A 14938-nucleotide genomic window follows, 5' to 3' on the forward strand; every position below is an offset into this window, starting at 1 on the left:
GTGAGTCACTGACAGGCACCTGCTGAGAGCGAGAAGCGGGGAAGTAAGAGATAGGAGCTGGGAAGAAAGACTTGAAGTAGAAAGAACAGACATTAAAAAGACACAGGAGCATGAGAACAGGGGGTGTAGCAGAAGTAGAAAAGAGAAAGACTTTTAAAAAACAAGTCTAACCTTGCTCTTGTACTTTTGATCACCGAGGCGAAAGCGGACGTAAATGTCTCCATGGCCATGCTGCGGCAGGTCCTGTCCCTCCACTAAGGTGATACCAAGCACCTCAGTCCACGTCTGGTTCTTCAGTGGATTTCTCGGTCCCTCAGCCGGTCGCGAGGATGCTGCGGCCTGGTTCTGCTGCTGGCCAAAGGTACACAGAGGACTTTTTTTTTTTTAAAGCTCAATGTGTGTGGAAGCTCTGCGCTCTCCACTCTGTTTACCTGCTCCTGCCTCAGCCTGGCACCTCATCATGTTCACAGAGTGCATGAAAGTAGGACAAAGGTCCACACTATACAGCACATCTCTGTTGGAGCACATTACCACATCTCTACTGACAGGTAAGCCACACCATGGAGGCTCCTGGAGAGCGAGGAAGAGAGGAACGTCAGTGAGCAGCCAGATGTCCCTGGCTGTGACAGTCCCACTCATCACTGGCTCCCAGACTGAGTGTGGGGAGGCAGGACACTTGGCATACTGCACAAGAGACAGCAGGCAGCAGTGAGTAATGATGCAAACCGCACAGCTCTCTCTCATCAGCAAATTATGCATACATGCAGTATGTATGGCCAGCTTCAGAGTTGAGAGCGTGTTGGCAAATTTATCCAATATTTATTTAACCAGCAAAATAACAAATAGTTGCAACTAAATCTGTCTTGAATTCACTAAACTAAAAATGATGTTGTGCATTTGAGGACTCTTTGGAAATCAAGGACAAGCGCAGCAAATAATCCACTTCTCCTGCCGTGTGTCACAGAGGGAGTGAGAAAGAGAGGCCTTGATATGTTTCCATGTTAGAGTCCCCGTGAGGCCATGCGGTGATAGGCCAGGGCTGTAAAAACAAACAGCAGAGAGGTTGTGTCGGGCTGACTGTAATTAAAGAGCAGGACCGTAATCTGCTCTAGCCTCTTTGATTGCCCGGCTCCTTCGACTGCCCCAGCGACGCTGCTTCAAACAGCCCCGCTACAACTCCCCTGCCACTCCGGCCCCTCCTCCTCACTGCGGGGTCACAACCCACATTGCCACCCAATCCGGAGGGGATCAAAGCACATCTCAGGGACCTGAATTAACATGGAATACCACAGGCACAGCCCTATAAATATCAGCCCCTTCAAAAGAAGAGGAACAGAGGGAGTGGAGGAGCGATATAAAACAGGCCTCAGCCAAGTCATCCCAAGTGTTTATCTTGGACACATTTCTATCTCAGCGGCCAATAAAACAATTCCACTTAACTGTAAGTGGCCCCTAAAGAGAATCTATTCCTGGTCCTAAAAGGGCTGTGCGATTGCTTCCATATGGTGGGACAGCATGGGGACAAGCACGATGAGCTCAGACCCAGGTCCATTTGGCTAGAACCTCAGCACTGTCCATCCACAGCTGTGATATTACATCCTAACATCTGGGTTATTGCCCGCTATGCCTGGGAATTATCAGCAGTGCCGATCTTAGGCATCCCACACTGGCAACATGCCTCGAACAGCAGAGTCCCCCTCCCACTTCTCCCATACGCCCCCCTCCTGTTTGAAACACTATCACACAGCAGAGTTTTACTTAGGCACTTGCCATTCCCTGTCTCTGTGGTGGTAACACAGAGGGAGAAAACGATGTTCTGAAAGAGGGGGAGTGGAGCTGTAAGAGCTGGTGGGTATTCAGCACTTCCAGGATAGGTGTTAAATGCAATAAGATATTGAACGTTTGTCAAAAATGAAATGGGAAAAAAATGGCATTGTTACATTGTTAAATTAGCACTGTGATTTAGGCAGCCGAACATTGTGAAGAGTCCCATCACACATTTTTGTCTCCCTTTGAGTATCTTTAACCATCTGTAGTGGATAACCTACAATGTGTATGAAAATGGATTCATTCCTTTGTCATCTAATTTCAAATTGAGATTGTCTACTGGACCATCAAGAGACTGAACAGTGGCAGATGTAGTGACTACATAGGTGTGAATATAAACCCACTCGCTGCAGTGCGAGTCCCAAACAGCAATCCTCCTATCTCGCTCTGAATCTAATTACAGATGCAATATATTGAAAACCACTTGAGAGGATATGGAACTTTGTTTACTACAGAAGCAAATACTGCGTTATAATATTCATCAAAGGGCTCTTTCATGACAACATATTCAGTCAATATTATTATTTTGGTTTTGATCAGAATGTAATATTGTACCACTTTTTTTCACAGCAAATGATACCACTGAAAATAATATGCATTGCAAAAAAGCTTCACTATGAAACCACAAAAGAAATGGGTCCTGCAGAAACCAAGGTTACACACAAAAGCCCGAGTCCTAAGCATACAACTCATTCTTTGTTGCACCATAGTACAGTGAGCTACTGCCCCCTAGTGCTTCAGATCATTGTAACCGTGCGCACGGCCATGTAAATTACAACATCGAAATCGTGGAGGTATTCAATTTGGAAATGATTAAAGTTAAGTTAAAATAAAAAGTAATGATATACAAATCCATACCTTAATCTTCCTTGGTGCCCATCTCTATGGGAAAGAAATACATGAATCAGCACAAACAATTCAGTTAAGACCAGGGACAGAGAACTGCATGAACAAACACTGCTTATATCAGAAACACTCGTACAGGGCTTCTTTTGATGGTGGCATCTCGATACATTAAGCAGACGTCGACAACGATGACTCCCATGTCATCTTCTTTACTTTTTGGGTCATCGAGCTTTAACTCCAATTGATAGGTTCTGTGAAGAGACAGGAAGGCCGTGAAGATGATGAGCACTTATGGTTATCCTTAAGATGATATATTCCTTGAAATATAATATTAGGATATATTCCTCACTTGTACAATTCAAGATTGTTCAGAATTATATTGCTGGAACCCATGAACTCATCAGCGGTCCGCTTTTTATTGTAGATCTGCAAAGATAGTACAAACATTAATCATTAATAAATGAAAATAAATTGTATGCTCCGGTACAAAACCACTCGTGAATTGTAAGATAATGTACTTCTATTCAAACAAACATTGCCTACCCGAACTTCCACGGCATGCTCTCTGTCTCGAAGAGGATGAGAAAAGGACTCGTTCCACCGTGGATTCAGGGTTTTATAAACCACTTTGCTTTTGTAGAACTGCTTTCCTTCAAGTTTTAACTTCACATAAGGATCACTGGTCCCTAAAATTAAACACAAAAAATGGCAAATTAGCCGGATAATGTTGTGAGACATCAGCGGCAATTACCTTCACCGCAGTGTATAAACTCGGATTTACATAGAAATATATGGCAACAGTGAATTATTAAAAGCAAACTATCTTTACTTTGTGTGGAACATATTGTCACTTTAAAAATATACACTGTATATGAATACACATAACCACACAATGTATACACCCTTCCCCCATGCTGGTTGTGTGAGAGACTGAAATATGTGAGGAGGGGGTGCACCCCAAACATGGCAAAAGCATAGGGATGTAACTGTTAAATTGTGAAAGAGTAGAAACACTCGCCAGCATGAGGCAACCAGAAACCAAAATCTAGAAGCAACCAGTGTTAATCTCCCAAGCCTGTTAAGAAAGTCTGTCTGCGAGTGGGGTGGGGGTATGGGACTTCTTTGTTTCTGCAATTGCATGCAGATTGGCCAAAAAATGAAAGCCAGTCCCATGCCTTCATTTGTATAGGGGAATAAAGGGGGTGCTTGAGAGAGCCTGCAGGGAGGCTTGAATCACATGACAAAGGCCCTGTGGGGATGGGCTGTCAGGCCTGTCAGCTCCCCACTCCAAATGAACATCTCGCAAAGGCAGGCAGGACCCACAGCAGCTCCACCCTGCCAGCCTGTGACAGGGAAACCTCCAGGCAACTTGACAGGAGGAGAATGTGGCAGCTAGCAAGGAGAAAAGCTCTGGCATGACTGAGAACGGTGACGATGGAAATTAATGGGAAAAAAGGGGAGAACAAAAACCAAAGAGTGGGGGCTGGTGGCGTGGGTCCTTTCAGAATATGTAATGACAATGTATGCCACTGGTGAGCCTTTGGCACGCTGTTGATTGTTGGGCAAACAGTGAAGAGACAGGGGGCGTGTGGGGATTGCATCATCATGGTGCCATCTTGTCAGGAAAAGTAAGGTCTCAACTAGCAGGGAGCAGGGCACTGAGCTTGGACGGTCTTCTGCCACCAAGCAGGAAGAAAAAAGATGTTAAACTCCTTTCCAAGAAGGAAGTCCTTTCACTTTTTAGCTGTATAGTAATAACTTAAAACTACAGGAGCTACAACAAAGTATACTATTTAATATATTGGGTTGAAATTACAAAATAGCTGAAGGATTTAGATTTCCAATTATGTAAGAGTGGTGTAGCTTTGGACTACGGACATATCACAGTTTTGTAAACTATAATGCATCCATCAATCTAAAATGAGCAATTTTAATTATTATTTTTACATAAAGTAAAACTAGTAATGTAACGTTTCAAAAATTGCCGTTAAATAGCCACACTTACAGTTTGAAGACCAACCATACTGTACACACTGTACAACACCTCATCTCTGTCTGACAGACGACTCTGAACTCTAAACCTTATTTATATTCTGTTTTATAATAACCTACACATGATCAACTTGCACATCATTATGGTCCAATGCTACCTCATTAAATTGAATTTAAAACAAAAAACGGCAACAAATGTGCAAACTTATGTCTAATGTATGTTATCATGTGTTTATAATTAATTATTGTTGTAGTTTGCTTCTATGTATATTAACGGTGTATTTAATGTTGTTATGGATAACCTACTACTCTAAAAGAATAATTTGCTAATTTGGGAATAATAATAAAGTACATCTATCTATCTTTTATTGTCTCCGGTTGTCGTTCCACTTCTGGCCACTTGAGGTCGCTGCTTTCCCAAAGCAAACTCTGAAGAGACTCAGAGGGGTCAAGATTAGTCTCTTTCGCTCACTGATACAAAATCATTTGATCTTTTTTTGTTTTGAGACAGCTCTTCAAGACGTATGACCATTTAATTTCCAATTAAATCTAGCAAATAATCCAATACAATTACACCTGAAATACACCTCAAAATCCAAGCGGTTTAAACAAGTTGCAAAAGCAGTGGATCATGTACAGATCATGAGACAGCCTAACTGCTTTAGCCCAGTATGCTTTTTGTCATACTGGTCTGACTGCATTTTTATCTAGTGTTTTTGTTCTTTGTACATACGCCACGCGAGAAGTTGTCCTCATAAATGAAAACATGAGTTAATCTTCTGAAGACACAATCACACATTTCCCACACACAACTGTCCACCGTCCGATTGGCTCACAAACACAAGATTAACAAGGTGTATGATCCTGTGGCATTTCCTCTAACGCTCCTCCTTTAGCTGGAGCCACAAGCCAACCAACACATGACTGCTCTCCTCTGGGAAGTAAAATACATCTGATCTGGTATCTCTTGATCTGTAATGATCCACCCATGTGTTACCCTACATTTAAAAGAACGTTTTGATGTTAGCTTATGAAGAGTTAGTAATTATCTTCTCATGATCTAAGCGAGGCAGCTTCTTAGTCTGACAGGCTGTTAAAGACCAGGACTTATGGACCACCTGCTGGTTTCTGACCTACCGGAGCGCTTGTCTCTGATGACCAGGTTCCTTCCCTGCCTTAGGTTGATGCTCAGGAGGTATCTCTGAGACGGGTCAGGTGTTTGGACGTCAGGCCCTGATGACGTAACCTGCAATGGACAAAAATTCACACTTATACACTTCATTTTCATACCAGATGCGAGGCGTACTTCAATGGGCACTTCAGTCAGTACTCACAGGGTTGTCCGGAGGATCTAGATTTTCATCAAAGAAATCCCACGGTTCACTGGACATCTGCATGGAAAAAGGACATAATGACAGTTTACTAATTATCAGAATGCACACAGGCTAAACCATTAAAGTAGTCACACTGAGATGTCTAAGGTAGGTGTGTCTCCAGCTTTAGACTTAAAAGGGGAGTTAATCCATTTCAAAACAGACTAAGTATTTGTCATGACTGTGGATAACCAGTGTGACTGCAGAATTTAAATACGGTCAACAGCAGTACCAAGTAAGATATTATCAGAAACATTGGGTACTTTTGGGAGAGCACTCCCAGCCTATTGTCTCTCTAACTAGTAATACAGGTTTTCAGCTGGTATCTAAGAAGGATCTAGACAAAAGAGGACACTCATGTCCGAGTTTCAGCTGTACCCAATGGCTGCAGAAAGCCAGATCGCATGTGGTCACTTCACCTTTAACACCAACCATCTCATCTGGGGAGGCTTTTGATATGTTGCACCAGCCATCTGAATAGTTACTGTCTCTATGTCAGTGCTACAGGGATGAAGTGTAATAAACCCACAAGCCTATGCTTAGGTTTAGCAAAGGAATGACGATTTCATGCCATTTGCCCTATTAGAGGCTAAGGCCAACTCTAAGCATAACAGCTGAAGCGTGTGAAAAACCAAACCGTACTATTTGAAAGTGAAATACATGTGTGCCGGTATAATTCAATTCAAATCAATTCAGTTTATTTTGTATAGCCCAAAATCCCAAATACAAGATTTGAATCGGAGGGCTTTACAATCTGTACACATGACATCCTTGTCCCAGGACCTCACATCAGATCAGGAAAAACTCCCTGAAAAAAAGATAGTGAAAACCCTTTTACTGTGATAATACTTGACTGCCTAGAGCTTACATACTTGTATCTCATTCCTATGAGATCATCACTTCCACTTCAATGTATACAACAGTAGGGGCTCTAAAAGTTAGTGTGTGCACAGGACTAGATTAGTTTGGATTTGTTTGTTTTTCACTGTGAAAGGAAATCACAAACTTGACATTGAAATAACAAATAATAATAGTAAATAATCTACATTATATGCAGTACAGACTTCATCGGAGTTTATGCTACATGGTATGTGAATACACTTGTAATGAAACTGACCTCTGTTCTTTCTTCCAGGATGTCCTCGGCCTGGGCTTCTTCGAGCAGAGTCTCGTCGGCAGTAAAGTCCCTCATAAACAAAGGAGTGCAGGGTTCTCGGTCCAGTTCCTCCAAGTCTGTCGTCCAGGGCATGTTGACTTGCTCCTCAGTGAAACTGCCGCCGGCAGAGTCCAACGAGGTACCATCTGCACTCTCCACAGGAGTGCACAGGTTATCAAATATCAGAGACGTAGCTGCAGGAGTGTTTACTCTGATCGCTCGCGGAGTTCCCTTTTCAGAAGATGTCTTTCTATAGTCAAATGATGTGGCACTCTTTTCTGTGTAAGGGTTACTTTGGTCTCCCATTGAACTTGCTCTGGCCAATACTGCTTCAACAGCACCTGATTGCACTCTGTCTCCTGAGGTGTCTTCACCAGAGGATCTCTGTCCCTCTGGTATTGGTGGAGGTTTGTTGGTAAAAACAGATCTTGGTGCAAGAATAGGATCAAAAGTAAATCTAGGTGCATTCCCCTTGGGTCGTTTATCTACTTGTGCATACATTCCTTCTGGAGTAAAATTCACCTTCTCCGAGCGCACATTTATCATACCATCAATTTCCTCATAAAGGTTTGATCCCACCGGTGCACTCATTCTATTTAAAGCAGCATCGACAGGACCTGTGAGAACTTTGATATTAACTTCTGAGACTGAATCGAATGGTTTGTCTGTGTAAAGTGATCCATCAGCAATCGAGCCACTTGCAACAGATTCACTATCACTCAGACCAGCGGCGTTACCGAAGGAGCTGGTATCATAGGGAGTGGATACCAAGGGGCTGTCAGCAGCAAAGGCTTCACCCGGCACGAACCTAAGGTCTGGGACAGAAATACTGCGCCGATAGGCTAACTTTTTTCCCTGCTTGGCAAGAGGCTTCTTCCCTGCCTTCTTCCGGTTGGGAAACTTAGTTTTCAGACGAAAGTGATCCAAGAAGGTCTTTTTCTTGATATCCATCTTGAAGAATAACTTTCAGATAAAAAAACCAAACAACAAAAAGAGTGACATAAATATCCATTGTTTTACACGTAATACAGGCCTAAAAAAAATACACAAGGTGTCCTATGAGCCGTAAACTCAGTAAAAGTGATATTTGGCCCAAAGCCAAATGTACTAGAGGGGACGATGTGAAGATGTGTTTATAACCTTAATCAGTGGATTAAGGTTATAGACACATCTTCAAAAATAAATGTTCCTATTTGTTCTCAAGTAGCAACACAGTGGCAAGGGTTTGTCCCTGCAGAAACAGTCAAGACATCTGAATCTGTACTGAGACCAATTTTACATTTTGTAATAAAACACAAACAATGCCTATCCATAACTTAATTAACTCAGTAAAACCAAAAGATATAATCGTAGTATAATCTTCCCGTTAACATCTGATCTCACAACATTTCTTCACCTAAATTATTCGACATGGCATTGCCTCCTGGGTTATTCCAATATAATTTAGACAACTAAAGATACAATACCTGTCAAGTCAACCTCTGCCGAACACCTTGACAAAGCCAGAAACTGAATCAGCCTCCAACAAGAGCGCCAGCAAATTTCCAGAGAGGCAGCTCAACCATCCTAACTAGGAAATAAAAGAAAAGATCTGAGGTAGCACAACATATAGTTAGTGCCTTTTCCTGTTTATGACGACTTTGAAGGCAAGTGATTGGAGGTGAGGCAGAACTGGGTGAAACTGGCCATTCCAGTCTCACAGGGTGAGTTTCAACAACTGAAAGAATGCCACAGTCATGTGTCCTACCCAAGTTTTTTTAATTTTTTTTATGATGGCTCGAACAACATACACTCCAACTTTCATGGTGATTGTGACGGAAACTATTTAATATATAAAGACACAGTTGCTGAAGATTAAATGCACAGCGAAGCACCAACAACAGGAGGAAACAGTTCCGCTCACGGTTCGCTTACTGCCTGCCTGTCAGTCTGTTCATTGTTGATTTGAATATTTATTTGCATTTGTGAGGCTATTTGTCTGTTTTAAGACTTGCATGCATTACACTTCCTCTAATATGTGTTCTCCAATAGCTGCACGTATTTGAGAAAAATACTTAATTCCATAATCTACCCTAATTCTACAATACAACTGTCCTTCTTATCTGTCCAAAACGGTCCCAAAATACGACTGATGGATTCTACAACATGGCTGAGGCATATGAAATGTTGGCTATCTGTTCCGTCTTATCTCATCTCTGATCTTCAGCACAAATCTGGCAGTCGGTGGTTGCCTTGTCATACCAAACTCCATTTCTTTCACACAGCCCCATATTTGTTTACAGAGGAACATGGTTTAGCCTAAGCTCATCAAAAGTGAGCATTGGTGTTTGCAAAGTATAAACTATAGCTCTCTGTCCACACATCGAAGCTAATGCAACAGACCCACTGGCGGTCCCTCTCGCTCTCCTTGTCTGTGCCTAACAGTGGAGACTATATGACAACAGATGTGTTTGAGTCTGGACGGAGTCTTGTTCAATATTTGCTGATGTCTTAAGGAGATCAGGCCCACATGAAAGAGCCCCAACTTGGCTCCCAGTTGAAAGGCAGGGCTGGGGATCTGAACAGGGCAAGCCCCTATGGCAGGTGGCCTGTCACTCTCCTTCTCACCCAACTCAAACAGCCCCAAACCCTGCTTGGTTACTCTAAACATGCACACTGGACCTGGTCCAGACTGCAGCACAGCTGGTTTGATGGACAGGAAGCCAAGTACATGCACTCAGGGACACGTCTACTGAGTGATGCACATACAAGGCCTTCCCACTGAAAACAACCGGGAAGGACTGAGCTTGTCAATTACACCCGTTTGTCTCGCAGTATTTTTTATACGCAATTTATGTTTTAGTCAAATTATTATTTACAGGCCACACAAGAGGAGCAATATACCACGACGTAGAAAAATGCTAATTAAGTCAAGCATAAGCAGTGAAATGTACTTTTACACCAAACGTTAAAGTGCTTTATAACTGCTTTGGATGACTTTAACTCAGCGAGGTTAAAGTCCCTATTTGGGTTAGCAGTGCATCATATTTCATGAGCGTTCACGACGTTTAACACCTTTGAAGAGCAACGTACAGGTGGAACAAACGGACAGGTGAGCTCGTAACATGCTACCTGCAGCTGTGGCTCGTGCGCGAACATTTCCAGCTGTCGTAACTTTGATTGTTAACCTTTATTTACTTAGTGGTTTACCACCTTACCTTTAACTCAGCGAGTAAGATGCATCACCTAGCCAGCAAACTCCAGCTCTGTGTCATGCATTGTGCGACAGTGCCTCCTGCTGGCGATGCTGTGAAAATACACGAGGTCGTCTTGCTAAAACTGTTCTTAAATGAAAAATCTTTCTTTGTCACCTGCGAAAACTACTTTGGTCTCAACTGTATGTTTCTTGCATTTGATCTGTATACCTATCTGTATTATGCCCAGTACAAAAATAAGCTAAACAAACAAATTCCACTAACTTCAAATTAACAAAGATGTATTTGTAAACTTTGAAGTTTGTGAAATTAGCTTTTTTTCTTCCTGAAGGTTTAGACAAGAGGTGAAAAGTAACTACGCGCATTTATTCAAACACTGCAGTTAAGTACAATGTGAAGGTTTCCGAGAAAAATGATTTCCATTTTATATTATTACTATTGAACACATCTGAAACTCCCCATTAATGAGCTCTATCAAATGCGTTTTAGATATCAGCACGCTGCTTACCTATGAATGTCATAGTAATCCAATAATATCATTTAGATGACAATATATCATTTGTGTAATGAGAACTCCTTTTTTTCCATTTTGATGATTTTAAATGCAAGACTTGTACTACTATATGAAACACTGTAGTGTATTGCATGGAGCTATTAATCCAGCATTGGTGGAATATTTAAAGTTAATCGAAAGAGTATGTTAAAGAATGTCCTCACAATAAGTCAGTGAGGTGAAGATCTTCATCTTGGCTGTGGCCTCCGCGCCCTCACTGATGCACACAATGAACAGAAACGTGATTTCTAGGCTAAATTCAAAGAGGAACAGACATTAAATTCAGATTGAGCATACACTGAGGTGTTTAATAAAGTTGACAGTTTCTACTGTTTGGGACTTCACAGGAGAACAAATTCTATGCAAGAGTTGTTTACTTCATTTTATACAGAATAAGAGAGATAACCTAAATTACACATTAAAAGCCAATATTTGTACTTTTGTGAAGGATACAAATTTTGTACAACAATATCTAGCATAGTATCTTAATTGTTTAATAAAAAGTTCACTTGAATATTTATTGTATGATGAAAATAAAATAACACATTCAAGGGAAAGAAAATGTTAACTTAAAATTTCTTTCAATTTTGAAACAAATAATTTCAATATTGGCAACAAAGTCCAGCTTGTGCCGCCAAACGGTCTGAGCAATCAAACCGAAAACAGCTTCTTTAGTTAAGTGAACTATCAACTACAAACACTTACCAAACACATAGTTCTGTTTATAAAAGCCAAGAAGCAAAGCAGTGTCCTTTTACACAGCAAAGTGAAGAAAGTCCTCTCCAGGTTCCTCGATGACCTTTTTCTTTCACATTCATCAGTTGTGCACAATTTGGACATGGACCAAAAGAGCAAAGAGAACTGTATCGCCGTGCATTCACCGTGCATTTTCTTATGTGGGTCTTTTCTGAGAAGAGGCAGGTCTGGTTACATTTGAGTGATATCTGCATTGTCTTTTTTTATTTTTAAACAAGAGAAAATTAAATTAAAAATGGTAAATATAATTTGTCTTTGGGATAAGGCATTTCCTAACTGTGCATATAGATCGACAAACTACAAAACTCCCTGATATGTTATCAAGTGCTAAAGTATGTGCTCAACTATGAGGTGGTGCTGCCAAAACAGGCAGACTATTTTTGTTGTAGTCATTTATTATTGCTATTTTCACCTGCTTTGTTAAACTGGATTACATTATGGATTACTACATATTATGTAAAGTATGTCTACCAATGTATATGAACATGAAGAGATTGCCCCGGGGTATCCAAATCAATCATTTAATCAAATGTATTATATGTAACTTGTAGTCCAGCAACCTCCAGATGTGGCACTTCAGGATAAGAGGCTAACAGTCAATCCTCAGATGCTCGTCTTCCTGATGCTTTGTGGATTAAACGTGACCGGTAATGACATCATTTTGTGCATATGTGCCGTGAATTGGGGCTAAACCTGCATAGATCCTTATGGTTGTATATTGAGAACTACCAGTGAGCTGATGATGGGGCGAGAAACCTCAGAAGCTCACACAAGATAACATCACGGTGAATGCAGAGCGATACCTTTCACGTACAGGAAACTTCTTATATAAATGTGTGCAATCCAGCGGTGAGATTGGGTTCAATGACATTGCGTTTCTGATTTAGCTGCTGAATTATTTGCTCCTGTGATGATGAAGAAGAAAACAAGCCACAGCCCTTTTTCCCCTCCTCCCTGTCTCTGCACAGGGTGCTAAAAATGTCGCAACACCTTCTTCAACGCCTTCAGATTTTCACTTTTCCAGCTCCTAAGGCCTACAGTAGTCTTACTAGTACTAGGGCATTGATATAAGATACAATTTATGGGGCCAATTAAGGAAACACATGAGTATTTTGTACATAGTTATGACTGACTGCGATATTTACAACCACATATGTGTATTAGCACAGGCATGATCAGTTTTGTGTGAAGGTCAGCAGCCACTTCTGCCACGTTTCGTCTTCTGCTTTAATTCAGTGAAGCAAGAACAGGATAGTGGAAATAACTTGAGAGAGACAGTTGAGCTACATGCAATAACGATGGATTATTCTTCAGTGTGGGCTGGAACCTTGGTTTTGAATGTTGGCAGTGCATTCAGCAGCTGCTGGTATACGACTACAATCGGAGGGAAGAAACCCTATTCCCGCCAGCCTTGTTAGAAAATAGTGGACCTTCAACCTCACAGCGTTGCTAATACAATGTATTCAGGACAGTCATCACGAATAAAGAGAGAAAAAAAACGAATTGACCATCTGGAACTAAAACACATTGGAGGTTATGATGATAATTCAATTTAGAAGAGATTACAGTAAATTAACAAAATAGCAAATATTGACCAGTGAATGATCTACTTTTTAAGGTATACTCTTGTAAACTTGGCTGAAATCCACAAAAATATACTTTTCTTGAAAACGGTGTTGGTACAGTACATTCAGTATGTACTCACACCCTGGTGATATATATTAAAGTCGCTATATACACAACAAAAGAAAATGTTTGGCTCAAATGATCAATTATACAAACAGAACAGCAAATGTTCATGGCTTTAGATATCGATTCAAGATCTGGTTTATACGACTTTAAACTGTTTGTCATAAAGCACAATAAAAAAGAAAACTGATGACAGAAATGGTGCTTTGAGTGACCATAGCAACTGTACAAAACCACACAAAAGAACAGCTTTGGCTTATATTACTGATGAACTGTCACACAAATGTGAACATGTTGATTTTCTCACCAGCTCAACTGGACAGCTTCGCATTATCTTAATTGCACATTTATATATCCTACTCTTTTAAATAATAAAATGAATAGTATGTCATTATTGCAATAAATTCGGTTGCTATTTTGCTTTTTACCTCCAGTAAAAAACTGTTTTTTTTTTATTTGTTCATTAAAGTAGTCTCAACTGTTGTTATTTACTGTGTGATCCAATTTCCTGTGTAGTCTTTATTAACTCTGTGTTCTCTGTATCTCCTGAATCAATAACTTACAAGAGGCCACTTGAGATAAAGGTCTTGTGTGGTTACAGCATGATTTTAAAGATAGTTCTTGCAGTGAACATCATATGTAAGGGTCCTCAGCCTGAAAGCAACACAACTTTCTCTGATTGATTGCAACTTGCAAGCACAACAGCAATACAGCAACTACATGTAAGTGTCTGACTAGACCAGTGACTACAATAATCTACCGCCTATTGTTTAACAATTTCCATTGAACATCTCTCTTCAGCAAATGTCATCTGAATTGCACCAAGTACCTGATACCACCTGCTTGTGCATATAATTCAGTCCAGCTCAGAGATTTTCTTTTTTTTACTCTGTCAGTTTGAGAATTTACTTTAGATATGTCCTGATACGTCTTATAACATTTGCCTCTCAGTCATCTTACAAATTGAAATGGAGTTGAATAATATCATAATGATAGCTTTAAGGACCCTTGCTCTCTCTTTTATCTCCATGTCTAACCCCTCCCCCTCTCCGACTGGCTGGTGACTGGAGGCTTCAGCGGGGCTTTCTATGTCACCCATGTGTCCATGCGCAAGCGCTTGACCGAGGGGCTCTCCCTGTCCTCGGAGCCAGCAGGGGGCCTGCCCAGCCCCAGAGGGGAGTGGAAGTCTGGCCGGTGGTCCTCGCGGTCGCTGCCATCGTAAGAGCTACAGGAGGAGCTGAGGCTGTCAGCAGGTGACCGTCCAAGGACTTCCTGTCGGCCGGACCCTTGCTGCTGCGGCTGCTGATGGGGGAAGCCAGATGGGGTGACGCGCTCCCGTGGCGGCGAAATGGGCTCGGACTTGATGTTTATGCTCTGGCTGGTGTTGATGGAGAGGTTTGAGCCCTGAGGTAGGTGACCTCCACCACTGCAGAGAAGATAAGCAGGACAATTTGAGCTCGGTCTGAAAATGAGACGATCAAATGTGAAGTGCGGCAACGCGAGAAGCCAGGAATATGTAGATGTGTGATTCAGCATGATATCACAGAGCACA

General features: G+C 41.4%; 2 protein-coding genes across 7 annotated transcripts in view; both read right to left on the minus strand.

Annotated features, from left to right (window-relative positions):
* mctp2a (multiple C2 domains, transmembrane 2a) overlaps positions 1–8766 on the minus strand; it is a 31256-nt gene extending 22490 nt beyond the window's left edge. The window contains exons 1-9 of the mRNA XM_068602743.1: positions 8661–8766; positions 7156–8157; positions 6000–6056; positions 5803–5911; positions 3217–3359; positions 3023–3099; positions 2810–2924; positions 2686–2709; positions 172–348 (exon numbers count right to left, since the gene is read on the minus strand). Coding sequence (XP_068458844.1) covers positions 172–348; positions 2686–2709; positions 2810–2924; positions 3023–3099; positions 3217–3359; positions 5803–5911; positions 6000–6056; positions 7156–8145 — 1692 coding nt within the window. The 5' untranslated portion in view covers positions 8146–8157; positions 8661–8766. The remainder of the gene's footprint in view (positions 1–171; positions 349–2685; positions 2710–2809; positions 2925–3022; positions 3100–3216; positions 3360–5802; positions 5912–5999; positions 6057–7155; positions 8158–8660) is intronic.
* A 2464-nt stretch (positions 8767–11230) lies between these two features.
* Positions 11231–14938, minus strand: part of mef2aa (myocyte enhancer factor 2aa) — a 60199-nt gene continuing 56491 nt past the window's right edge. For all 6 annotated transcript variants that reach the window (XM_068602360.1, XM_068602358.1, XM_068602355.1 and 3 more), the window contains one exon: positions 11231–14812. In XM_068602360.1, coding sequence (XP_068458461.1) covers positions 14473–14812 — 340 coding nt within the window. In that variant the 3' untranslated portion in view covers positions 11231–14472. The remainder of the gene's footprint in view (positions 14813–14938) is intronic.

Source organism: Clinocottus analis, unplaced genomic scaffold (genome assembly GCF_023055335.1).
Source record: "Clinocottus analis isolate CAN_PGR_092001 unplaced genomic scaffold, fCliAna1.0.p SCAF_6, whole genome shotgun sequence".
NCBI classification, from domain to species: domain Eukaryota; kingdom Metazoa; phylum Chordata; class Actinopteri; order Perciformes; family Cottidae; genus Clinocottus; species Clinocottus analis.